We start from the raw sequence: 25,130 nt of genomic DNA, 5'->3' as shown, positions 1-25,130 counted from the left end.
CTGAGAATGAGATACCTTAGCAACGGAAGCCCAGATTTTTAGCATTTACCCTAGTTCGGCATTTTTTGTTTTTCTTTGTGGGGCTTGAGCTCATGCCTGCGTGCTGTCCCTGAGTTTTTGTGATCAGGTCTAGCACTCTACTACTTGAACCACACAGCTCCACTTCCAGTTTTTGGTGGTTGATTGGAGATAAAAGTCTCATGGTGACTCTTCTGCCCAGGCTGGCTTTGAACTGTGAGCCTCAGATATCAGCTTCCTGAGTAGCTAGGATTACAGGTGTGAGCCACCAGCACCCAGCCTACACAATTCTTCAATAGTTGGTTCCTGAAGAGCTATGTAAGCCTGTTCTTGGACATGGATACAAACATCCCATAGGTGTTTTGTGTTCCCATCACATATAGATCTGTGCTGTGTAGCAGGAATTACTGAAGCAGCATTTATTCTAAAGATGTCATTTAACAGACAAGGAGCTGGAGGAACAGAATACAGGATATGATGTGGATTGAGTATAGTACCTCCGAGTAAGAAACTGTTGAATGCTGGAGAAATGGAGAAAGGGAAGCATATATGAATTAGTCTTGAAGCATAATGATAATAGTCGCTAACACATGCTAGTAATATGGCTAGGATGCCAGATGTGTGCAGTAATATCTTATTCTGGCTAGGAAGGAGTAAGACCAGTATTTAAGAGCTTGGTCATTGCTGAAGAACCTGTTGCTTATGAGATTGTTGAAGATAAGGAGGGAGATTCAGGAGAGAAGTCAAAATATTCTATTTAGTCTTCATTTCACAAAAAAATACGTGGACATAGCCAAATCACATCTTTGTTCCCTGTGCTAGAGAACTTGTACTAAATCATTTCCTCTGTGTGTGTGTGTGTGTGTGTGTGTGTGTGTGTGTGTGTGTACGCATGTGCACACTGGTACTGGGGCAAGAAGAGGGGGCCTTGAGCTCTTGCTTGGCTTTTCTTGTCAAGGCTGTTGCTCTGCTACTTGAACCACACCTCCATTTAGAGCTCTTTTTTTGGCTCACTTGTACTCGGTAGCTGGTGCTCTAGTGCTTCTAGCTAGCACTCTAGCACTTTAAACCACAGCTCCACTTCAGATTTTCTGGTAGTTGGAGGTAAGAGTCGCACAAACTTTCTTGCCTGGGCTGGCGTTGAATGGTGATCTGATCTCAGCCTTGAGTAAGATTAGGCTGGCTTCAAATTACAGTCATTGAGTCGCATCCTCCTGTGTAGTTATTCATAGGCATGAATTACTAGCCTCCACTAACTTTTTTTTTATTTTGACTAGTCATGGAGCTTGAACTCGGGGCCTGGGCACTGTCCCTGGAGTTTCTTTTGCTCAAAGCACTCTACCACTTGAGCCACAGCATCACTTCAGGCTTTTCTGTTTATGTGGTACTGGGGAATTGAACCCATGACTTTATACATGTTAAGCAAGCATTCTACCACTAAGCCACATTCCCAGCCCCTTCTGTTTTGTGTCCCCCCCCCCCATTTTAGGGCTTGAACTCGGGGCCTGGGCACTGTCCCTGAAGCTTCTTCTTTTTTTGGCCAGTCCTAGGCCGTGAACTCAGGGCCTGAGCCCTGTCCCTGGCTTCTTTTTGCTCAAGGCTAGCACTCTGCCACTTGAGCCACAGCGCCCCTTCTGGCCGTTTTCTGTATATGTGGTGCTGAGGAATCAAACCCAGGGCCTCATGTATACGAGGCAAGCACTCTTGCCACTAGGCCATATTCCCAGCCCATCCCTGAAGCTTCTTTTGCTCAAGGCTAACTCTACTACTTGAGCCACAATGCTACTAACAGCATTTTTTTTTTTGTATGATTAATGGGCGATGAAAGTCTCATGGAATTCCCTGCCTGGGCTGGCTTTGAACTGTAATCCTCAGATCTCAGCCTCTTGAGTGGCTAGGATTATAGGTGTGAGCCACCAGGGCCTGGCTATTTCTGACATTTTTGTGAGTTATAAATTAAAAGTGAGAATTGAGTGTCAGTAGTTTATTTTGATTTATTTTATTTTTGAGACACAGTCTTGCTATGTAAACCTCAAGCTCTTGATTTTCCTGCCTCAGCCTCCTGGGTTGGTTATTACAGTCAAGTATTTCCATACTCGACTATGAGTATGACTTCTTTAAGGGATGATGTGTGAATGTGCCCTGCCAGGGTATGGAGCTTGGAAAGCTCTCATGTCCATGGAGATAAAACAAAGCACACAGGAAGGTAGAAAGAACTGAGACTCCTAAGTAGTAGAAAGTAAAGGCAGAAAAGGTTGGAGCTATATGGTAAACTGTTTGCATTTGCAATGTCTGACAAGCTTCAATAATTCCTGGCTGGATATAGCTTGAAAGCTCACTTTTCCCTTGATTGCTTTAGCAATAGATTAGGACAGATATGAATAATTTCTGACTATCATTGGTTTCAACAAATACTAAGACCTGTTTTGTGTCAGTCACTAGAATAAGAGTGAGGCAGATCTGGTCCTTCCCTACTTGAACTTTAGTTTAATAGGGAAAATATGTAATAAGTAGCTTAGTTACACATTTTGATAGATTTATGGGAAACCGTGTTTTTTTTCTGTTGTTTTTGGTGCTGGTCCCTGGGCTTCAGAGCTGGACGTTGTCCCTGAGCTTTTTTGCCTGCCTAAGGCTAGTGTTCTATCACTTTACTCACAGCTCCACTTTTTGTTGGTTAAGTCAGAATTTCCTGCACAGGTTGTCTGCAGTCTGTGATTCTGTGATTCTCAAATCTCAGCCTGAGTAGCTAGAATTGCAATTGGGTACCACTGGCACCCAGCCTGATTTTGTGTGTGTGTGTGTGTGTGTGTGTGTGTGTGTGTGTGTGTGTGTGTGTCCCCATACTGAGGCCATACTCTGCTTTTTCTGCTCATGGTAGAGGCCAGTGTGGGAACAGCAGAACCAGTTAAGACTATTAGATATTTTTTGCTTGTATGCTGGTGGTGGAGTTTGAACTCATGACCTCTTGCTCTTAGTGTTTTTGTTCAAGACTGGAACTCCACCTCTTGAGCTACACTTCTACTTTCAGGGTTTTTTTCTTTTCTTTCTTTATTTTTTGCCAGTCCTGGGGCTTGAATTCAGAGCTTGGGTGCTGTCCTTGAACTTCTTTCCCTCAAGGCCTAGTGCTCTACCACCTGTGCCACAGCCCCACTTCTTTTTGTGTGTGTGTGCGGGGGTAATTTGTTGGAGATGTGTCTCACTGACTTTACTACCTGAGCTGGCTTCAAACCGCAATCCTCAGATCTCAGCCTCCTGAGTAGGTAGGATTACAGGCCTGAGCCCACCAGCCCGGCTCTTACAGGGATCATAATAAGTGTTTGTTGACAGAGAAGTACATAAAGATCTGGTGACTACTATATGTAGCTAGACCTCTTTTAAAATAGTTCTATTCTTTTTTTTTTTTTTTTTTTACACTCTACCACTTGAGTCACAGCTCCACTTCGTTTTTCTGGGTGGAGGTGGGGTAACTTTAAACTACAATTCTCAGATCTCAGCCTCTGAGTAGCTAGTGGCATAAGCCACTAGCCTCCTGCAGTTTTATAAACTTTTGATCCTAAAGGGTGAAAGTTCATGCAGCTAATTACAATGGCAATATATTAAAAGCGAATCTGCTTTAGAATATACACCTGTTCACAAAATACAGGACTGAAGACTGACAAGGAGTTTTAATCACATTTACAGTAACACACTGACTGAAGGCTATCAGTGGTAGAGTGTGGCTCAGTGGTAGAGTGCTTGCTTAGCACGCATGAAGCCCTGGGTTTGATTTCTCACTACCACAAAAACAGAAAAAGCCAGAAGTGGTACTCTGGCTTAAGTGGTAGAGTGCTAGCCTTGAGAAAAAAGAAGCTTAGGAACCCTGCTCAGGCTCTGAGTTCAAGCCCCAGGACTGGAAAAAAAAGAAGAAGAGAAGCATGATTTGGAAGAGATTATACATACTTTAAACGGACTGTGGCTCAAAGAATGGAAAACAGCAAATTACAGCTGGGTGTAGTGGCACATTCCTCCAGTCCCAGCATGAATGCAGGGAGGTTGTGAGTTGGAGGCACATGTAATAAAACCAACAGTATTTTTTTAACATGGGCAAGGCCCGGTTACACACCACCTATATACATGTATGCACACACAAATGCTCCAAACATTGTTTATAAAGGCTTGATGAGTCCAGTGAGGGAAAATGGGGCAGATTAAAAGAAGAAGAAAAAAAAGATGTGGTTGCAGAAAGTGCTAGCCTCTTAGATAGGAGCCACATCAATATGTTTGGCATTTGAGTCCAGGTTCAAACAAAAACTATAGGACCAGCTTTGGAGAAAACTGGTATATTGGTATTGATTAGGAGGGAATTCTGTAGTCCACAAGAAAATAAGCCCTAGTACAGAAACTTCTGGTCCATTGCATGTGTTTGTCCAGATCAAATCTTTTGCTAGGTCTTTGAGAATCCAAAAAGCTCCTCTAGTGATGATCACTGAATGCTTCTCTACTTTATAGTCTTAGCAGAGAAAGAGTCTGTAGTTCTGAAAAATTGTACAGTGAATACCCATATATTCACCATTTAGATACGGTGACTCTATTTTGTCCTTTGTTTTGCACTTATCTACCTGCTCAACCATTTTGGGGGTGGGTTTTTTTTTTGAATATTCAAAAAAGTTGTAGGGGTCAGTATATTGAAACATTTCAACATGTCTTAAGTTAGTATTGGTAGATTGCTAGTTTACAATCAGATATTTAAGTGTACTGTCTTGTGCAAACACTCAAGTGATTCACAATCCTATCATGATAGAGAACTTTTCCTTCGTAGAATTCTTTTCATCTTGGTCAATTCTTGCTTCTCTGAAGAAGGGAGGAGCACAAACACTGTTCTTTTCCTCATGGATTAGTTTTTGCCTGTTCAAAACTTCGTGTGTCTATATGCTTTATCGTTTGGATGTATCTTGTTACAGATGGCAACTTTCTTTAGTTGCTTGTTTTCTCTGAACATGACTAGCCTTTTTAATTTTTTTGTCTATCATGGGGCTTGAACTCAGGGCCTGGACACTGTCCCTGAGTTCTTTGGTCAAGGCTAGCACTCGACTACTTTGAACCATGGCGATTCTTCCAGTTTTCTGGTGGTTAATTGAAGATAAGAGTCTCACAGACTTTACTGCGGTTTGGCTTTGAACCATGATCCTCAGATCTCAGCCTCCTGAGTACCTAGAATTACATACAGTTGTGAGCCACTGGCACCTGACTGTTTAACCATTCTTATTGGTGGATAGTCAAAGTTTTTGGCTATTGTGAATAAAGCTATTCTGAACATTCTTGGGCAAATCTTTGTGGATATAATGTTTTACTTTTGGATTAAAAAAATCTAGCAATAGACATTCTCTTTGGCTAAATAGATGTTTATTTGTAGGGTTTTTTTTTAAAAATAGGATTACCAGAATGTTTTCCAGAGTGTTAACATTTAATACCTTCATATCCTTGCCAACATTTGCCATTGTTAGTCTTCATTATTCACTATTATCATTTATTTATTGGCAGCACTGGCACTTGAACTCAGGGCCTCATCATTGCTAAATGGGTATTCTCCCATAGAGCCACACTTTCAGCTTTTTTTTTTTTTGGCCAGTCCTGGGCCTTGGACTCAGGGCCTGAGCAAACCTTCCCTGGCTTCTTCCCGCTCAAGGCTAGCACTCTGCCACCTGAGCCACAGCGCCCCTTCTGGCCGTTTTCCGTATATGTGGTGCTGGGGAATCCAACAGAGAGCTTCATGTGTAGGAGGCAAGCACTCTTGCCACTCGGCCATATTCCCAGCCCTCACACTTTCAGCTTTTAAACTCTGGTTATTTGTTTGTTTGTTTGTTTTGGTACTGGTACTGGCGCTTGAACTCAGGGCCTGGGTGCTGTCCCTGAGGTGTTTTTTTTCCTCAAGGTTTAGCACTTGAGGCACAATGCAACTTCTGGCTTTTTCTGCATAGTTTGTTGATAAGAGTCTCATGGCCTTTCTTGCTTGGGCTGGCTTTGAACCACAGTCTCCTGAATAGCTAGGATTACAGGCATAAACCACCAGCGGGGCTAAACTCTGATTATATTTTAGGTAAATTCTTTTTTTTTTTTTTTTCCGCCAGTCCTGGGCCTTGGACTCAGGGCCTGAGCACTGTCCCTGGCTTCTTTTTGCACAAGGCTAGCACTCTGCCAACTTGAGCCACAGTGCCACTTCTGGCCATTTTCTGTATATGTGGTGCTGGGGAATTGAACCCAGGGCCTCATGTATACGAGTCAAGCACTCTTGCCACTAGGCCATATCCTCAGTCCCTAGATAAGTTCTTGTTCCTTGCCCAGGCAAGGAATTGCAATCCTCCATAGCTGACAGACATGCATGTACCTGGGTAACATTTCTCTTATATTTCACTTTCTGCCATAGATGGGATAGCACTTGCATGCTGCAGTGCTCAGCTTCTGGTTGGAAAGAGGCCTCATTAACGTTTGCCCAGACTTGCCTTGAGGTATAATCCTCCCAATCTCAGCCTTCCAAATACGTAGGATTACAGATGTGAGCCACTGGTGCCTGGCTCGTTATCATTGTGGGTGCGTGTGCATGGGAATGTAGGTGCACACATGTGTTGCTACTAATGCTTGAACTCAAAGAATCTAGGTGCTGTCACTTAGCTCAAGGCTGGAACTCTACAACTTTAGCTCATAGTTCCACCTCTGGCTTTTTTGGTAGTCAAGTGGAAATACGTCTCATGGACTCTCTTGCCTTGGCTGGCTTTGAACTGTGATCATCAGAGCTCAGCTTCCTGAGGAGGTAGTATTACAAGCATGAGCACCAGTGCCTGCCTTTCATTGTGGTTTTATTTTACATTTTTCTAAAGACTAATTACTTCATTTGCTTTCTAATGTTTTATTATAAAAAACATTTTTTCCCTTGTGAAATGTCTGGTCAATTTTTACCTTTTTTTCCCCTGGTGGTTCTAGAGTTTGAACTTAGAGCTTCACATTTGCCATGCAGACACTCTGCTGATGAGACAAGCCTTTTTGTGACTGGTTCTTTTTGAAGTATGATGTCTTATGCCTGATGGTTTAAACCATGATCCACCTATTTTAGACATTCCATCATAGCCAGGCACTAGTCACCTTGCCCAACTTATTTATATTCAGATGAACTCTCTATTCTGGCCTGGAACCATAGCTAAGATTACAGAGACAGACAGAGACTCATTGTTTATTTGTATTGGTTCCATAGCTTGAACTCAGAGCTTTGTGCTCTCAGCTTTCTTGCGCACAACCAATAATCCATCATTTGAGCCATAACTCCACTCCAGCAATTTGCTGGTTAATTTGAGTTGGAATCTAGCATACTTTCCAACCAGGCTGACTTGAAAACTGTGATTTTCCAGGTCTCTTAAGTAGCTAAGATTACAGGCATGAGTTACTGCAGCCTGCTCTTTTCCCCACTTTCTTTTTAAAATATGGAGTTGTGGGCTGGGGCTATGGCCTAGTGGCAAGAGTGCTTGCCTTGTATACATGAGGCCCTGGGTTCAATTCCCCAGCACCACATATACAGAAAATGGCCAGAAGTGGCGCTGTGGCTCAAGTGGCAGAGTGCTAGCCTTGAGCAAAAAGAAGCCAGGGACAGTGCTCAGGCCCTGAGTCCAAGCCCCAGGACTGGCCAAAAAAAAAAAAAAAAAAAAAAAAAAATGGAGTTGTAGGAGTTCTGCATTGAAGTTTTATTAGGGTTTTACTTGCTCTGTTTTGCTTCCAGTGCTGAGGATCAAACCTAGAGCTTGTGCCTGATAGGAAAGTGCTTTACAATTGAGCTACATTCCCAACTTGCTGCATTTACATTTTAAAGCTCATTTGTATAATATCAGGACAGGGAAGATTTACTTCTTCATTAGTTCAGATGAAATAGGTCTGGAGGTAGGAGTTGAGCAAAATCATCATCATTTGTTCAGCTATTGGTTGTACTAACTATATACTAGACTAGCAATATCAAGGTAATACCTAATGCTAATGCTAATTCTAAGTAGCCATTGTATTGGGGGAGGATAATTTTTTTTTTTTTTGCCAGTCCTGGGGCTTGAACTCGGGGTCTGAGCACTGTCCCTGGCTTCTTTTTTGCTCAAGGCTAGCACTCTGCCACTTGAGCCACAGCGCCACTTCTGGCCTTTTCTATATATGTGGTGCAGAGGAATCAAACCCAGGGCTTTATGTACACAGGCAAGCACTCTACCACTAGGCCATATTCCCAGCCCAAGGGGAGGAGAGAATTTAATTCATAATTCTAGTAGAGTAATTTATTCGATAAAGTCAATTGCTGATTATTTACTGTGTATTTGCTGTAGAGTAGGTAATGGGGATACAGACCCTCTAGACAGGGTTTTACTCAAATATAGCTTGTTTTCTAGACTATTGATGGAAGATAGCATAAAAGTCCTGAGTTGGGAAGCAAGTTTGACCTTGTGTATATGTGCATAAACGTGGTAGAAACCTAGCTGGGAGGTTAAATGACTAGTTATGCAAGGATTAGGTCTTGCCAACTATGATAAGAACTTTGAATTTTATTTTGGATGTTTTCAAAGCTATTCCAGAGTGGCAAATAGAGAAATGGCAAGGTCTGGTTTCTGTTGGCTAATAATCTCAACAGTATATGTGTAGTTAGAGAAAGACTGATTAGGAAACCATTGTAATAAAATCAAGGAGTCCTAAGGGAATAAGATGTCATACCAGAGCCTCAAATGACAACACATTTGAAACATAGTAAAGTTGTGTATGTGTACGTGTGTGTGCGCACGCGTGCATTTGTGTTTGATCAACTGGAAATAACATTGGATGACTAGTTGGATAAGTGGATAGCAGGAGTTAGGGCAGGTGGACAATTGAGGCGAGCACTCTACCACTAGGCCCTATTCCCAGCCCCCAGGTGGACAATTGAGAAGAAACTTACAGGCTGAACTAGAGATGTTGCATTGCTGTATTGCACAACTACTCAAAGCTGTGCAGCTATGCCCTCAGGAATAGTCTAATAAGATGGCTTACTAGGGAGTTTGGCTCTAAGTATAAGGACCATAGGCAGCTAGCTATGCAGGGCTTTTAATTTAAAGGTTGATACTAGCTCTGGAAGCTAGAATCAGAATCACTAAGTGGGGCAGTGCTAACAAGGAGAAAACACAGGTGGCACAGGAGACAAACAATAAGGCCTGAAGTTAGGAGTTGTTGAACTGGAATAGCACCTTATGGCTTAGAATGCATAGACAAGAGGACTTCAGGTATGGAATTGGGGGAAAACCAGATGAAGCCTTTTAAAAAGTACAGGACAACATGTTGAAATAATAAAGTATATTGCTAGGTACTGGTGGCTTATGCCTGTAATACTAAACAGAAAAATCCAGAAGTGGCACTATGACTCAAGTGGTATAGTGCTTTGAGCAAAAGAAGCTCAGGGACAGTGCTAGGCCCTGAGTTCAAGTCCCAAGACGGGCAAAAGCAAAAACAAAAAACAAGAAAGAACAAAGTATATGAAATGTACAAAATTCTTTCATTCGATTCCTTCATTTATGTCAGATCACATTGATTTGGTGTATCTTTTTCTATATGTATTTGTATAAACATTATACATGCATATATAATAACACATTATATTCTTAGCATTTTTACAATATATCTCAACACACTGACCAATATGACACATTCCTATCATGGTTTTTACTGTTATTCAGGATTCCATTCTTTAAATGAATCATCACCCATCACATAGTTGATAGATCTTTAGGCTACCTCAGGTTTGTTGGTTGTTGTTTTTAGAAATATAAAATGAGCAGCAAACATTGTCTCAGAGAATACATAGGTATATGCATGGAGTTAAGATTATAACTTGTGAAAAGCTATGTTCTGATCTCTAGTCTGCCTTGGGAAAACTCCAAAGAAATGATCAGTATGTTTACAAGTCTACATGCCACAATTAATCTTTCTATACCAATGGAAAGAACTGGGCCTGTTTTTCCACTGTTAGATTAGTATTAGATAGTTTCCCTTAGGGAGGTGGAATGAGGCTGTCCTGTAGAGTTGCATAGTGGGAAATAAGTAAGCCCACTTGGTAGAAGTGAGAACTCCAAAGGCTTTACAACAGTTTAGGAACAACTTTGGGGGCAGAACTTTCTCATAAATGTGTTGTAAGAGTAGTGGGGTTTTCTTGCTGTTTTTACTTCATGTGTGTGCTGGTCTTAGGGCTTGAACTTAAGGCTTGAGTGCTGTTCTTGAGTGTTTTTGCTCAAGGCTTGTACTCTGCCACATAAGCCACAGTTCCATTTCTGGCATTTACTGGCATTTAGATGAGTAATTGGAGATAAGAGTCTCACAGCCTTTCTGGCCAACTGGCTTTGAGCCATGATTCTCATATCAGTCTTTTGAGTAGCTACTAAAGGCATAAACCCATTGGTGCCTGGCCTGAAGGGTGGTTTATTTTATTTTTTATTGTCAAGATGATGTACAGAGGAGTTACAGTTACATACTTAAGGTAGTGAGTGCATTTCTTGTCATACTTGTTACCCCCATCCTTATTTTTATCCCACCTACTTTCATCCAAATCCCTTCCCTGCTTTCATCATTTTTTTTAAACCTTCCCAGTGATGGACATCGTCATTCTAGTCTACAATGCTTATGTTTTGTTTTGCTTTTTGCCAGTCCTGGGGCTTGAACTCAGGGCCTGAGCACTGTCCTTGGCTTCTTTTTGCCCAAGGCTAGCACTCTGCCACTTGAGCCACAGCGCCACTTCTGGCTTTTTCTATATATGTGGTGCTAAAGAATTGAACCCAGGGCTTCATGTATACAAGGAGAGCACTAATTTACCACTAGGCCATAGTCCTAGCCCCTCTACAATGCTTATGAACTCTATGAACCTTAACAATAAAACAATTTCTTTTTTTTGGCCAGTCCTAGGCCGTGAACTCAGGGCCTGAGCACTGTCCCTGGCTTCTTTTTTGCTCAAGGCTAGCACTCTGCCACTTGAGCCACAGCGCCACTTCTGGCCATTTTCTGTATATGTGGTGCTGAGGAATCGAACCCAGGGCTTCATGTATACGAGGCAAGCGCTCTTGCCACTAGGCCGTATCCCCAGCCCCAGCAATAAAACAATTTCTTCCAGGTCGGGTGATATGTACATTTCTTTCCTTTCTTTTTTTTTTTTTTTTCTTTTTTTCTTTTCTTTTTTTTTTTTTTTGCCAGTCCTGGGCCTTGGACTCAGGGCCTGAGCACTGTCCCTGGCTTCTTCCCGCTCAAGGCTAGCACTCTGCCACTTGAGCCACAGCGCCGCTTCTGGCCGTTTTCTGTATATGTGGTGCTGGGGACTCGAACCTAGGGCCTCGTGTATCCGAGGCAGGCACTCTTGCCACTAGGCTATATCCCCAGCCCATTTCTTTCCTTTCTGTTCCCTCTTTTGCTCTCATTTCTTCCCTCCCCCCACTGCCCTTGAGTTTCTTAGTTCACTTTCATCTATGTCCATTGCAGCTGTTGTGCCCCCTCTACTGTATTTTTTTCACCCACTTTCCACTCATTCTGTGCCTTCCCCCATCTTCCCTCAGAGGTGCACATGTATACACCATATGTGAGGTAAAGAATATAGGGTCCTCTAAATACTATAAGACTCATTAAAAAGAGGTCCTTTGTTTCCTTATCTTTGGAGTTCTTTTCAATCAGTGTATTTTAGGTACATATGAAGTAGTGCTTGGGTCTTTTTGGTGCATTCTCCCAAGACTGTCCTTTTTTTGGTGTTGCTGTGTATTGGTATCTTGGGTCCTGTTTCCTTTGTCATATCTCTCTGCAATTTGCTAAATGGTGGTTTTGAAAATATTGGATGCATTCAACAGAAATTGAAGTGCCACGGAGGGGTAGTGTGTAAAGTGACTTGAATACTAAGAATTATCCATGTTGCTTAACAGCTTTTCCCCTGAAAAGCATGGAGTTCCAAAATACAGTGCTTTGATCTTGATTGGGGAAGGGATTGACTGAGGGTCAATTGTTCAGGCACTTGAGGCTGGAGGAATGCTTCTGGGAAACCTGTAATGCTGCCTTCCTGGTAAAGATAGTCTTCAGGTGTAAGGGCCAGAGAAGATAGCAAGGGGTCTAGGAGTATTATTTTAGTGGCTATAGAGGAGACTACACTGGAGTCAATGTAGAGATCTGTGCAAGAAAATAGTATTTTAGCAGAGGAAATGAATTGATTGGAAAAGCTTCAGACTTCTTGAATTTTGGGGCATGAGGCTAGTCAGTTTGTAGGTGGCTAGATTAGGCTGTAGATGACCCTTTGATTTTATTCTGATGGTTTATTATTCAGATGCTTGGGGTAGAACAGTGAACAGAACACATATAAAAATACTTATTTCTTCACAATTTGTACTCCACTGGGGGAGACAAATTATATAAATAAAATATATGCAATATACTAGACATTGTTATCAGTGTTAAATAAAAAAAGCAAGAAAGAGGCATGTGTCAGTGGCTGAATATTTTACAGTAGCTAGAAAAAGAAGAGATTTTTCCTACATTGTGGAGATAATTTTGAATAAAGGAGCGACTGGGAGTGACAAGCTATGTAGATAATGTAAGGAAAGGGCATTCCAACTACTGTAGCTTTGGGGAAGTTTGCTTATCTGGGGAATGGCAAATGAGATGGCTGGAAGTGATCAAGAGAATTGGTAGAATGTCAGAACAACTGAGATCTTTCCTACCTATTGTACAGTTTGGATATTTTCCAAGAAAACGGAAAGGTTAAAGCAGAAGTGAGACTTGACCTGACAAGCATCACTTTGGTCCTTATATTGAGAATAATAGCTTGTTGAGGTGGAGGTGTGGATGTGAGGTGGAGTGAGGATGGCATAGTAAGATAAAGGAGACCAGTTGAAGATGTTACTGTTTTTTTGTTTGTTTGTTTGTTTTTGGCCAGTCCTGGGGCTTGGACTCAGGGCCTGAGCACTGTCCCTGGCTTCTTTTTTTTTTTTTTTTGCTCAAGGCTAGCACTCTGCCACAGCGCCACTTCTGGCCATTTTCTGTATATGTGGTGCTGGGGAATCGAACCCAGGGCCTCATGTATATGAGGCAGGCACTCTTGCCACTAGGCCATATCCCCAGCCCCAAGATGTTACTGTTATAAGCTAGGCAAGAAATGGTGATTGCTTAGATGGAGTTGGAGTTGAGCTACTCATCAGAGGTTAGGAGAATTGATGTGTAGGTAAATTACAAATATAGAGTCCCAGGGTTAGGGAGTTATTGATGGAAGAGACTTCTGGGGAGCAGTATCTGGATCATGGTTTCACCGGAGATGATCTTGGGTTTGGAATATAGGTTTGTGGCTGGGGCTAGTAAGAATTCAGACTGAATTCATTCAGAATTGAAATTCAGATTCAGAATGATTCATTGTTCTCTGCAGAGATCAAGATTGGTGTCTGGATCTGTACAATACTGATGGGCATTAGAATCAGTTTGGGAATAAGGATTACTTTGGGGGGGGCATAAGTTATAGATTTAGACTAGTATTCTTCTATTAGTATTAGTCTAGACCAGGATTGGTTGTAACTTCCATCTCTTGTGCCATTGAACTTAATAAAATTGCCATAAGTATTGAGGCTATATAGGGCCTTGTCTTCCCTGGTGTCTTGAGAGTGAATTCAGACTCAGCCCTACCTGCACAATGTATTCTGGCCTTCCCAACCTGGGATCTACAGTCAAGGAAGGGTGGAAAACAGTTCCTGGTTATTGACCCAGTTCTTTCTCTCCAGATGGCCCACTGTGTGACCTTGGTTCAGCTGTCCATTTCCTGTGACCACCTCATTGACAAGGACATCGGCTCCAAGTCTGACCCACTCTGTGTCCTTTTACAGGATGTGGGAGGGGGCACCTGGGCTGAGGTGAGGTGAATTTTGGAGGTTAAGGGCACGGAGGGAGCTAGAGTGAAGTTTTAGAGTGAAGTAAGTGTGACTGATGGTTTTGGCCTCTGCCCACAGCTTGGCCGGACAGAGCGAGTACGGAATTGTTCAAGCCCTGAGTTTTCCAAGACTCTGCAGCTTGAGTACCACTTTGAGACAGTCCAGAAATTACGCTTTGGAATCTATGACATAGACAACAAGACCCCAGAGCTGGGGGATGATGACTTCCTAGGGGGAGCTGAGTGTTCTCTAGGACAGGTATGTTGAACCAAGGAGTAGGGTCCTTCAGAGTATCAGATAATCCAGGCCTCCTGGAAGTGGGAGAACAAGCAAGACTTATCCTGCCTGAGATACTGAGTTCTCCCCTACCTTTCTTTGCCCCAGATTGTGTCTAGCCAGATATTAACTCTTCCCTTGATGCTGAAGCCTGGAAAACCTGCTGGACGAGCCACCATCACAGTAAGAAAGAACCCACAAGGGTTGGGGCAGGACGTTAGATCAATGAATTCATGAGATGATAAAATCTTTCCTACCTAGGTCTCAGCTCAAGAGTTAAAGGACAGTCGGATAGTAACCATGGAGGTGGAGGCCAGAAACCTAGATAAGAAGGTACGTCTGGGAAGGCTATTCTAGGGATGCAATAATTAAGGGGAAATAGGTGGTATATGAGGAATAGAGGGCTGGCCTTGTCATTATGTCTTCCCAAGTCTTATAACTAGGATCTCTGTGGCATTGGCAGGATTTTCTGGGAAAATCAGATCCATTCCTTGAGTTCTTCCGCCAGGGTGATGGGAAGTGGCACCTGGCATACAGATCTGAGGTTTGTGAGACCCTTATGATTGGGTGGGTTGGGCAGGAGGGAATCTTGGGCTGTGACTAGCAAGTTGTAGAATATTGGAAGAGTTTGCCAGGCCAGAACTAATTAGAAAACTTTGCTCTCCATGTCTAGGTAATCAAGAATGACCTGAACCCAACATGGAAACGCTTCTCAGTTCCACTTCAGCATTTCTGTGGTGGAGACCTCAATACGCCCATCCAGGTGAGGAGCTTGTCTTTTGAGTAGACTGAGCAATGGGAGAGTCTGGGAAAGGAGTTTTCATTTCTATATGCTTCATATGTATATATAGCACACGTGTTGCTTCCCTGCAGGTGCGTTGCTCAGACTACGACAGTGATGGGTCACATGATCTCATTGGTACCTTCCATACCAGCTTGGCCCAGCTGCAAGCAGTCCCAGTGAGTGTTGGGCCTGCTTGGGTGTTGAGGTGGGCCAACTTGGCTGCTACCCAGGGGAGGATGTGGGGGTTGAGGCATGGCTCACATGGTAGAGCTCCATCCTTTGAGTAGAAATGTCAGACCCTGAGTCCAGGGTCCCCCATTCAGGAAGAAGAAGAAAAAAAGCCTGTGGAGATAGAAGAGAAGGAAGTTCAGATCCTTTGAAGCTGTGGGGGTTCTCTACCCTAATTTTCCTCTCCTTACCAGGCTGAGTTTGAATGTATCCACCCTGAGAAGCAGCAAAAAAAGAAAAGCTATAAGAACTCTGGTATTATCCGTGTCAAGATTTGCAAGGTGAGACAATAGTCTGTGATAACCCAGGCTTTCATTTCTGAGCTTCTAACTCCAATCCCGTTGCCCAAGGCCTGAATGTGATTACATCTGCAGGTAGAAACAGAGTATTCCTTCCTGGACTATGTGATGGGAGGCTGCCAAATCAACTTCACTGTAAGTACCTCACTAGGGGCAAGATATCAGGTCTGGGGCTCAAGGTAACCTTCAGCTCCTGTTTTGGCATCCTTCTAGGTGGGTATAGATTTCACTGGCTCCAATGGGGATCCCTCCTCACCTGATTCCCTGCACTACCTGAGTCCTACAGGAGTCAATGAGTACCTGACAGCCTTGTGGAGTGTGGGCAGTGTAGTTCAGGATTATGACTCGTGAGTAACTAATCTCTCAGCCATCCCCACCTCTGCCTTTGGGCACACAATGCCCTCACTGCATCTCCCCCCACTCATTGTCCTCCCACAGGGACAAGCTGTTCCCAGCATTTGGATTTGGGGCTCAGGTGCCCCCTAACTGGCAGGTAAGTTCTCTTTTTCTCTTCCTCATCCTTGTTTTCAGTTTCTGAATCCTAATTTTGAGGACTATGGTGAACTGACTTGCTGCCTGACACCCACCTTGGAGGGGAAATGCAGGATTCATTCCTGCAGGGATGTTTATAGCAAGCTCAGGACTAAATAGCTCCCATCAGAATCTTGGTATATGCCATAGTTTTATGGTGCTGAGGATTGACCCCAGGAATTCATGCATGTTAAGCACTATCACTGAACTACTACAGAACCCCTACAGTGCATTTTTTTTTTTCTCACCACGAAGGGTCCCATGAAGAATCTGATTTTTATTCTTGCCTTCAGGTCTCACATGAATTTGCCTTGAACTTCAATCCCAGTAATCCATATTGCACTGGTAAGTTCCTGATCTTCCTGCCTGAGGCCCAAGCCTGTACTAGCAAAGAAGAGCTGTGAGAGGATACCTGGCTCCTTTCTCTAGAGTACTAGACATTATAGCTAGCCTTTTGGAGTCAAATCTTGCTACTTACTGCCTACTTGGCTTAGGCTTTCCTTTGTGTTCTCTGGTTTTGTAATAAAGCTAAAAATTATAAAGGATATTGAGTGTTCACGCAGAATGTAATGAGTAAAGCAGCAAATCTGAAGAAATCCTGGCACATGGTGCTTTCTAAAAAAAACAAACAGTAGCTATTAATTACATTATGTATGCCTAGAAACTCAAGGGGCTTATTTGGGAATCAGTGGAACTCTTGGTATCTCCCTTCAGGGTGCTTTCTTGCCAGTTACTCAGATCTTTTATCTAGATTCAAGTCCCAGCTTCTCTAGGCGCTAAAGTAGTTTGGTTTTTTTTTTTTGGTTTTTTTTTTTGCCAGTCCTGGGCCTTGGACTCAGGGCCTGAGCACTGTCCCTGGCTTCTTTTTGCTCAAGGCTAGCACTCTACCATTTGAGTCACAGCGCCACTCCTGGCCATTTTCTGTATATGTGGTGCTGGGGAATCAAACCCAGGGCTTCAAGTATACGAGGCAAGCACTCTTGCCACTAGGCCATATCCCCAGCCCTGTTTTTTTTTTTTTTTTTTTGTGGTACTGGAGTTTGAATTCAAGGCACAATTTGTGTGTGCTGGAACCATAGTTGCAATCAGAGGTTGTTTTATTGGTGGTTCAGGAGTTTGAACTCAGACTAGGCAAGTACTCTACCACTTGAGCTATGGCTCCAGCCTTTCTTTTTTTGTTGGGATTTGAACTTGTCCTCATTTGCTAGACTGTTGTCATATCATTTGCATCTTGCTTTCAGCACTGCTTTTTGCTGGTAATTTTTTTTTTTTTGCCAGTCCTGGGACTTGAATTCAGGGCCTGAGCACTGTCCCTGGCTTCCTTTTGCTCAAGGCTAGCACTCTACCACTTGAGCCACAGCGCCATTTCTGGCTTTTTCTATATATGTGGTGCTGATAAATCAAACCCAGGGCTTCATGTATACGAGACAAGCACTTTATCACTAGGCCATATTCCCAGCCCCCAGATGGTAATTTTGAAGATAAGTTTTCTGTGATCTTTTCTGTCTGGGTGGGCCTAAACCATGATCCTCCTGATTATGTACTTTCTGAGTAGTTAGGATTACAAGTATGTGCAGCCCTTCAGTTGTTGTTGTTGTTTTTTTGCCAGTCTTGGGACTTGAATTCAGGGCCTGGGCACTGTCCCTGTGCTGCTTTTGCTCAAGGCTAGCACTCACTTGAGCCACAGAGCCACTTCTGGTTTTTCTGGTTATGTGGTACCAGGAATCAAGCCCGGGGCTTCATGCATGTTAAGCAAGCACTCTACCACTAAGTCATATTCCCAGCCCAGCCTTTTTTTTTTTCATTACATTTTTTTTTATTAATTAAATTTTGTTGACAAGGTGTTGTGCAAAAGGGGTACAGTTACATAATAGGGCAGTGAGCACATTTCTTGTGATATCTTACACCTTCGTTTTTCTTTCCCTTCCCTAGATCAGGTAGGCATATATACAATACCCAGTGTACCAAAATCATATACAGTAGCCACATGGCGTACGCCAAAGGAAATTCACCTAGAACTTTAAATATAACGTCAACAATAGTTTGCTTATCCTTGTCTTATATGATCTTGTATACATATCTGTTGAGCTATTGTGATCCACTGAGAGGTCTATTTTAGGCCTTTTTATGTTTAGTAGTTGTTAATGTAAGGTCGCTGACCCAAACCTGTGGAAATACCATTTGACAAGAAGTTTTTTGTTTCGAAGACCTGGTCTCTACTGGTCCCCCTCCCCCCACCCTAACAGTCATATATCAAGGAGACCATGCCCCTTTGTTCTCTCGGTGTTCTAGGCTTGTCTGGCTCAACATTATTTGTTCAAGTTCTGACCATTTCCCTGCAAACACCAATATTTTATCATTTCTAATTCCTATGTAGTATTCCATTGTGTACAGGTACCACATTTTTTGGATCCATTCATCTGTAGAGGGGCATCTGGGTTGTTTCCATATTTTGGCTATTGTGAATTGTGCAGCGATAAACATGGATGTGCAGATGTCTTTTTGATATCCTGAGACCTGTTGTTCAGGATAGATGCCTAGGAGTGGTATGGCTGGGTCATAGGGTACGTCTATACTGAGCTTTTTGAGGAACCCCCATACTGTTCTCCAAAGTGGTTGTACTAATTTGCACTCCCACCAACAGTGGAGAAGGGTGCCTCTTTCCCCGCACCCCCTCCAGCATTTGTTGTTGCCTGAGTTCAGAGTATAGGCCATTCTAACTGGAGTGAGGTGGTATTTCAGGGTTGTTTTTATTTGCATATCCTTTACTGCCAGGGATGTTGAACATTTACTCATATGTTTCTTTGCCATTTTTATCTCTTCTACTGTGAAGTCTCGCTATCTTTAGCTCCTTTGCCCACTTAATAATTGTTTTACTGGTTTTGGAGGGTTTTTTTTTAGTTCTCTGTAATGACAGATATTAGGCCTTTGTCTGTTGCTGTGCTGGTGAAGATCCTTTCCCATATGGTTGGCTGTCTTTCTAATTTGGTGGCTATATCTTTAGCTGTGCAGAAACTTTTTATTTTGTAGTAGTCCCATTTGTCGAGTCTCTCCCCTATCTGTTGTGCCCCTGGGACTACATATTCAGGAAGTTCCTTCCTGTGCCTGTAAGTTCTAGTGTCTTTCCTACTCTGTCTTTCAGTAGTTTCAAGGATTCAGGTCTGATGTTGAGGTCCTTAATCCATTTTGAGTTGATCTTGGTGCATGGCGATAGGCTGGGATCTACTTTGAGTTTTCTACATATGGTTGCCCAGTTTTCCCAGCACCAGTAGTTGAAGAGGCTATGTTTTTTTCCATTGTATGTCTTTAGCTCCTTTGTCGAATATCAGCTGACTGTAAGAATGCGGCTTTATTTCTGGGTCTTCTATTCTATTCCCTTGGTCTTCAGGTCTGTTTTTATACCAATACCAGGCTGTTTTTGTTATGATGGTTCTATAATAGAGCTTGAAGTCTGGTATTGTGATACCTCCTGCACTGCTTCTTTTGCCTAGAATTTCTTGGGCTATTCTTTCTAGGTCTTTTGCTGTTCATATTAATTTATGGGTTGTTTTTCTATTTCAGTGAAGGTCGTAGCTAGGATCTTGGGGATTGCATTGACTTTGTATAACATTTTGGGCAATATGGCCATTTTCACTATATTGATTCTGCCTACCCATGACCATGGGAGGTCTTTCCATCTGTGTCCTCTTTGATTTTCCTTTCTAGATTTTTATAGTTCTCATTAAATAGGTCATTCACATCTTTAATTAGATTAATCCCTAGGTAATTTGTTCTTTAGCTATTGTAAATGGCATTATTTCCATAATCTCCTTTTCTGCTTGCACATTGCTGGTGTACAGAAAAGCTGCTGATTTTTGTGGGTTTTGTATACTGCTACTTTGCCAAAATGGTTTATTAGGTCTAGGAGTTTGGGGACTGATTTTTTTGGGTCCTTCAGATATAAGATCATGTCATCTGCGAATAGGGATAGTTTGATTTCTTCTTTGCCAACGGATCCCTTTGGTGTCCTCCTCTTACCTTATTGCTATAGCTAGGCATTCCAGCACTATGTTAAATAGAAGTGGGGAGAGTGGGCATCCTTGTCTTATTCCTGAGTTTAGGGGAAATGGTTTTAGTTTCTCCCCACTTAATATATTAGCAGTTGGTCTGTTGTATATGGCTTTTATTGTTTTAAAGAATGTTCCCTCTAGGCTGGGGATATGGTCTAGTGGCAAGAGTGCTTGCCTCGTATACGTGAGGCCCTGGGTTCAGTTCCCCAGCACCACATATACAGAAAATGGCCAGAAGTGGCGCTGTGGCTCAAGTGGCAGAGTGGCCTTGAGCAAAAAGAAGCCAGGGACAGTGCTCAGGCCCTGAGTCCAAGCCCCAGGACTGGCCAAAAAAAAAAAAAAATGTTCCCTCTATTCCTGTTCTCTCCAGGGCTTTTAACATGTATGGGTGTTGTATTTTGTCAAAGGCTTTTTGGGCATTGGCTGAGGTGATGATGTGGTTCTTGGTCTTAGCTCTGTTGATGTGGTGAATTACGTTTATTGATTTGCGGATGTTGAACCATCCTTGCATCTGTGGGATGAAGCCTACTTGATCATGATGTATAATTTTCTTGATCATTTTCTGGATCCTGTTAGCTAATACTTTGTTGAGGAGCTTTGCATCTGTGTCCATTAGTGATTTTGGTCTGTAATTCTTTTTGTTGTTGTTGTTGCGTCTTTGCCTGGTTTGGGGATGAGTATATTAGCTTCATAGAATGAGTTTGGGATTTCTCCCTCTGTTTCTATTTCATGGAAGTTTGAGGAGTATTGGTATTAGCTCCTCACTGAAGGTTTTATAGAATTCATTGGTGAATCCATCCAGGCCTGGGCTTTTCTTTGTTGAGAGGCTCTTGATTACCTCCCGTATCTCGCTGTAAGTTATTTAGTTGGTTTATTTCTTCTTGATTCAGTTTGGGCAGTTTATACTTCTCTAAGAATTGATCCATTTCTGTAAAATTTTCATTCTTTAGTGAGTAGAGGTTCTGGAAATAGTTCCTTATGATTGTCTGAATATCCTGTGTATTTGTTGTAATTTTTCCAGTGGAATCCCTGATCTTACAGATATGAGTCTCTTCTTTTTCTTTGTAAGTCTTGCAAGGGGTCTGTCAATTTTATTTTCTCAAAGAACCAGCTTTTAGTTTTATTTGTTGAATGGACTTTCTATTCTCAATCATATTTATCTCTTCTTTAATCTTTGTGATCTCTCTCCTCCTAGTCATTTTAGATTCAATTTTTTCTTGTTTCTCCAGATGTTTTAGCTGCATCACCAACCCAGCTTTTTTTTTTTTTTTTTGCCAGTCCTGGGTCTTAGACTCAGGGCCTGAGCACCATCCATGGCTTCTTCCGGCTCAAGGCTAGCACTCTGCCACCTGAGCCACAGCGCTCCTTCTGGCCATTTTCCATATATGTGGTGCTGGGGAATTGAACCGAGAGCTTCATGTGTAGGAGGCAAGCACTCTTGCCACTAGGCCATATTCCCAGCCCCCAACCCAGCTTTTTGAAGTAGAAAATTTTACTTTATCTGATTTTTTCTCAACTTTACAATTTTCCCTACTTTGTATTTTAGAGGAAACACAGAAGGGAGCAAGACTAGTTGCCAAGGTTTAGAGGTCAGTGGAGCTCGAGTCAAGAGTAAGGATGGATATGTGTAATTTTTTTAATCATTTTTCCTGGAGTGTTGTGATAATGTTGTAGAGAATATCCCAGCCCTCACCAACTTTGTACCCAATAGTATGCACCTGCCCCTAAATACTTCCAATGTGTGTCTGAAAATGAAAAACAATCTCTTATATAACCAAGTATAAGTCTCAAAGTCTGGAAACTAAAATACTATAGTCTAAACTGATCTATAACACTTTAGATTTTTCCAGTGGTTCTCATGTTTTTGCACCAAAAGGAAATCTTTATCACTCTGTATATTGTTATGTGTTTTCATCTATAAGGATTCTTGTGTGGGGAGAGGGGTGGTAGTGGCAGTACTGGGGCTTGTAGTCAGCACCTCCCTTGCTTGACTTTTTCACACCCAGCTGGTGCTTTTAACAACTGAGCCAGGCCTCTAGCCCAGCTTTTTTGCTAGTTAATTGGAAACGGTGCCTTGAAAACTTTTCTGCCCATGCTAGCTTTGAACCACAACCGTTGGATCTTGGCCTCCTGAGTAGGATTACAGACATGAGCCATAAGAATTCTTTAAATCTTTCAGTAACATTTTTGAAGAATTTATGCCAGATAATTTCTAGGATGTCTCTTGGTTTGGGTTTACTTGAAATATATTCTCATAGCCAGCCACTGGTGGCAGATGCCTGTAATCCTAGCTACTTAAGAAGAAGAGATCTGAAGATCATGGTTTGAAGCCAGCCTGGGTAGAAAAGTCCCCATGGGACTCTTATCTCCAATTAACTACTCAAAATCAAAAGTGGAGTTATGGCTCAAAGTGGTAGGGCACTAGGCTTGAACAAAAGAACTTAGGGACAGCACCCAGGCCCCGAGTTCAACCTCATTCCTAGTGTTCTACCACTTGAGCGTCAGCTCCACTTCCAGCTTTTTGGTGTTTAATTGGAGATAAAAGTCTCATGGACATTCCTGCCCAGGGTAGCTTTTTTTTTTTTTTTTTTTTTTTTCTTTTAGGGGAAGCACCTTCTCTTTCCTGAACTTTAGTTTCCTTAACTGTAGGATAAAATATCCTGGGTTACAGAGGTGGCTGAGTGAGATACAGCCTCCTAAACTACCTTACTCAAGTTGGGGTAATTTCAGATCTAGCCAAATCCTGATCCAGGATTTTTTTTTCCTTCCTCCTTTGCAGGCATACAGGGCATTGTGGATGCATATCGCCAAGCTCTGCCGCAAGTTCGCCTGTATGGCCCTACCAACTTTGCACCCATCATCAACCATGTGGCCAGATTTGCAGCCCAGGCTGCGTATCAGGGCACTCCCTCGGTAAGACAATGGGGTGGGTGAGAGTTGTGTAACAAAGGACATCTTTTCTCTGTGAGAATCTATCTGGGGTAGGTGGAGGGGATTGGAAAAGATCTGGTTCAGCGTATGAATGGCCTTGTCCCTAGCAATACTTCGTGCTGCTGCTGTTGACTGACGGTGCTGTGACAGACGTGGAGGCCACACGTGAGGCTGTGGTGTGTGCTTCAAAGCTGCCCATGTCAGTGATCATTGTTGGCGTGGGTAGTGCTGACTTTGAGGCCATGGAACAGCTGGATGCAGATGGTGGGCCTCTCCGTACACGCTCTGGGGAGGCAGCTGCCCGTGACATTGTACAGTTTGTGCCATATCGCCGATTCCAGAATGTGAGTAGGGTCATGTTTTAGAACAGATCTAAAGGTTGCCCTTCCACTCCTCCCTGATGTGAGGAGGTTAAAGCCCCAATGCTGGGCAGGGTTGAATGGGTTAAATGTTATCCTTTTGTGGGTATAGACCTTGTATGTAGACTGCAGGAAGCTGTTATGGAACTCCACTGACCTTGTCCTTTTCCTGGCAGGCCCCACGGGAGGCATTAGCACAGACTGTGCTTGCAGAAGTGCCCACACAACTGGCATCCTACTTCAAGGCTCGAGGTTGGGCCCCACTCAAGGTGCCGCCTCCATCCCCAGCCAAGGGCCCAGCACAGGCGCCTCTGGCCTAGGTTCCCTGGAGAGCAATCTGTAGCCAGACTTCAGCCTTCGTCGAGATCCTCTGGATCATGGACCAACCCTGCACTCTCCCCGCATTGCTTAGCACTTTATATTTTGGTACTTTTATACTCGCTTTTGCTGTTGCTGCTCTTGAGCCATGTGCTTGTCATCCAGTAAAGACAAGTCTGTGCCACCATTCTCTGTGTATTTTTGGGTGAGGAAGGCTACTTTTTGTGTGTGTGTGTGCCAGTCCTGGATGCTGTCCCTGAGCTTTGTTGCTCGTGGCTAGTACTCCACCACTTAAGCCATAACTCCACTTCTGACATTGTGGAAACTCATTGCACCCAGCTCTAAATATTTACTTTTTCTCTCTGACCATGTTTGTTGACTTTAGGGGATCAAATAAAGTATTCCTACCCAAACAAATTGGGTATTTAGCCAGATATTTATTGATTCTAGAGATATTCTTTCTGAAAATTCAAAATTTGCCTTGTGGCAAACAAGCTTTCCCTTCCTTGATGGAGCTGAGCTGGGAACAAGCAAGGTAGGAAGTGGCAGTCCCCCTAAGAGGCTGCAAAGGGGAGGCAGAGGTGAGTTTAAAAGGTGGACAGAGGTGGTGCTGTGGCTCTAGTGGGAGAGTACTAGCCATGAGCAAAAGTAGCTCAAGGACAGTGCCTAGGCCTGAGTTCAAGCCCCAGGACTGGCAAAAAATAAAAATAAAAAGGTGGAGCAAAGGCTATATTAGACTTCTTAGAGGAAGGAAGTAGTGATAATTCTGGTTGAAACGCTGGGGACTTTTTGTTTCTTTTTTTTTTTTTTAAATATAAGGTCTCACCATGTAGCTCAGACTGCCCTGTGCTATGTGGCCCGGTTTGGCCTTGAACTCACAATTTTCCTGCTTCAGCCTCTAGCACTCACATTCTAAGCATGTATCACCATACCTAGTTTATAATCCTGTATTTTTATTATTTTTAAATTAGACTCATTAGGAGAAAGGAGAGAATTGTGTGCGTGTGCATGCGTGTATAATGCCAGTACTGAGGCTTGAACTCAGGGCTTTACATTCTTGTTGGCTTTTTTGCTAAAGCTGGCACTCTATCACTAGAGCCACACCTTCACTTCTGCCTTTTTGTCAGTTAGAGATAAGAGTCTCTCAGATTTGTGTGTTCCAGCTGGCTTTGAACTAGGATCTCATCTACTTGAGTAGTTAGGATTATAGGCATGAGCCACCAGTGCTTGGGCTCTTTAAAAAAAAAAAAAGTGTATTCATTGTAGAGAAAATTTTCATGGATGGCAGAGAGAGTCTTGCCATATCACTCAGGCTGGCCTTGAACTCCTAATATCAAAACCCTTATGTCCTGATAAAATATATCTAGTACATATCTTTTTCTCCTTATGTACATTTATATACGTAGTCCTAACATGCTGTTTTCTAATTTAAAATG

At 42.8% G+C, this 25,130-nt stretch overlaps 1 protein-coding gene across 10 annotated transcripts in view; it reads left to right on the top strand.

Annotated features, from left to right (window-relative positions):
- Cpne1 (copine 1) overlaps window positions 1-23,881 on the top strand; it is a 48,291-nt gene extending 24,410 nt beyond the window's left edge. For 7 of the 10 annotated variants that reach the window (XM_048349089.1, XM_048349092.1, XM_048349090.1 and 4 more), the window contains 15 exons: window positions 13,773-13,901; window positions 13,998-14,177; window positions 14,304-14,378; window positions 14,457-14,528; window positions 14,659-14,739; window positions 14,869-14,958; window positions 15,069-15,155; window positions 15,402-15,488; window positions 15,582-15,641; window positions 15,720-15,853; window positions 15,945-15,999; window positions 16,331-16,382; window positions 22,866-22,999; window positions 23,125-23,361; window positions 23,553-23,881. In XM_048349089.1, coding sequence (XP_048205046.1) covers window positions 13,773-13,901; window positions 13,998-14,177; window positions 14,304-14,378; window positions 14,457-14,528; window positions 14,659-14,739; window positions 14,869-14,958; window positions 15,069-15,155; window positions 15,402-15,488; window positions 15,582-15,641; window positions 15,720-15,853; window positions 15,945-15,999; window positions 16,331-16,382; window positions 22,866-22,999; window positions 23,125-23,361; window positions 23,553-23,696 — 1,617 coding nt within the window. In that variant the 3' untranslated portion in view covers window positions 23,697-23,881. The other 3 variants (XR_007211318.1, XR_007211317.1, XM_048349095.1) reach the window with 2 other exon arrangements.
- Window positions 23,882-25,130: the final 1,249 nt, after the last annotated feature.

The sequence above is a fragment of the Perognathus longimembris genome, chromosome 6 (genome assembly GCF_023159225.1).
Source record: "Perognathus longimembris pacificus isolate PPM17 chromosome 6, ASM2315922v1, whole genome shotgun sequence".
Taxonomy (NCBI): Eukaryota; Metazoa; Chordata; class Mammalia; order Rodentia; family Heteromyidae; genus Perognathus; species Perognathus longimembris.
The sequence above is the reverse complement of the archived record's forward strand: the minus strand, read 5'-3'. Positions and strand labels throughout refer to the sequence as shown.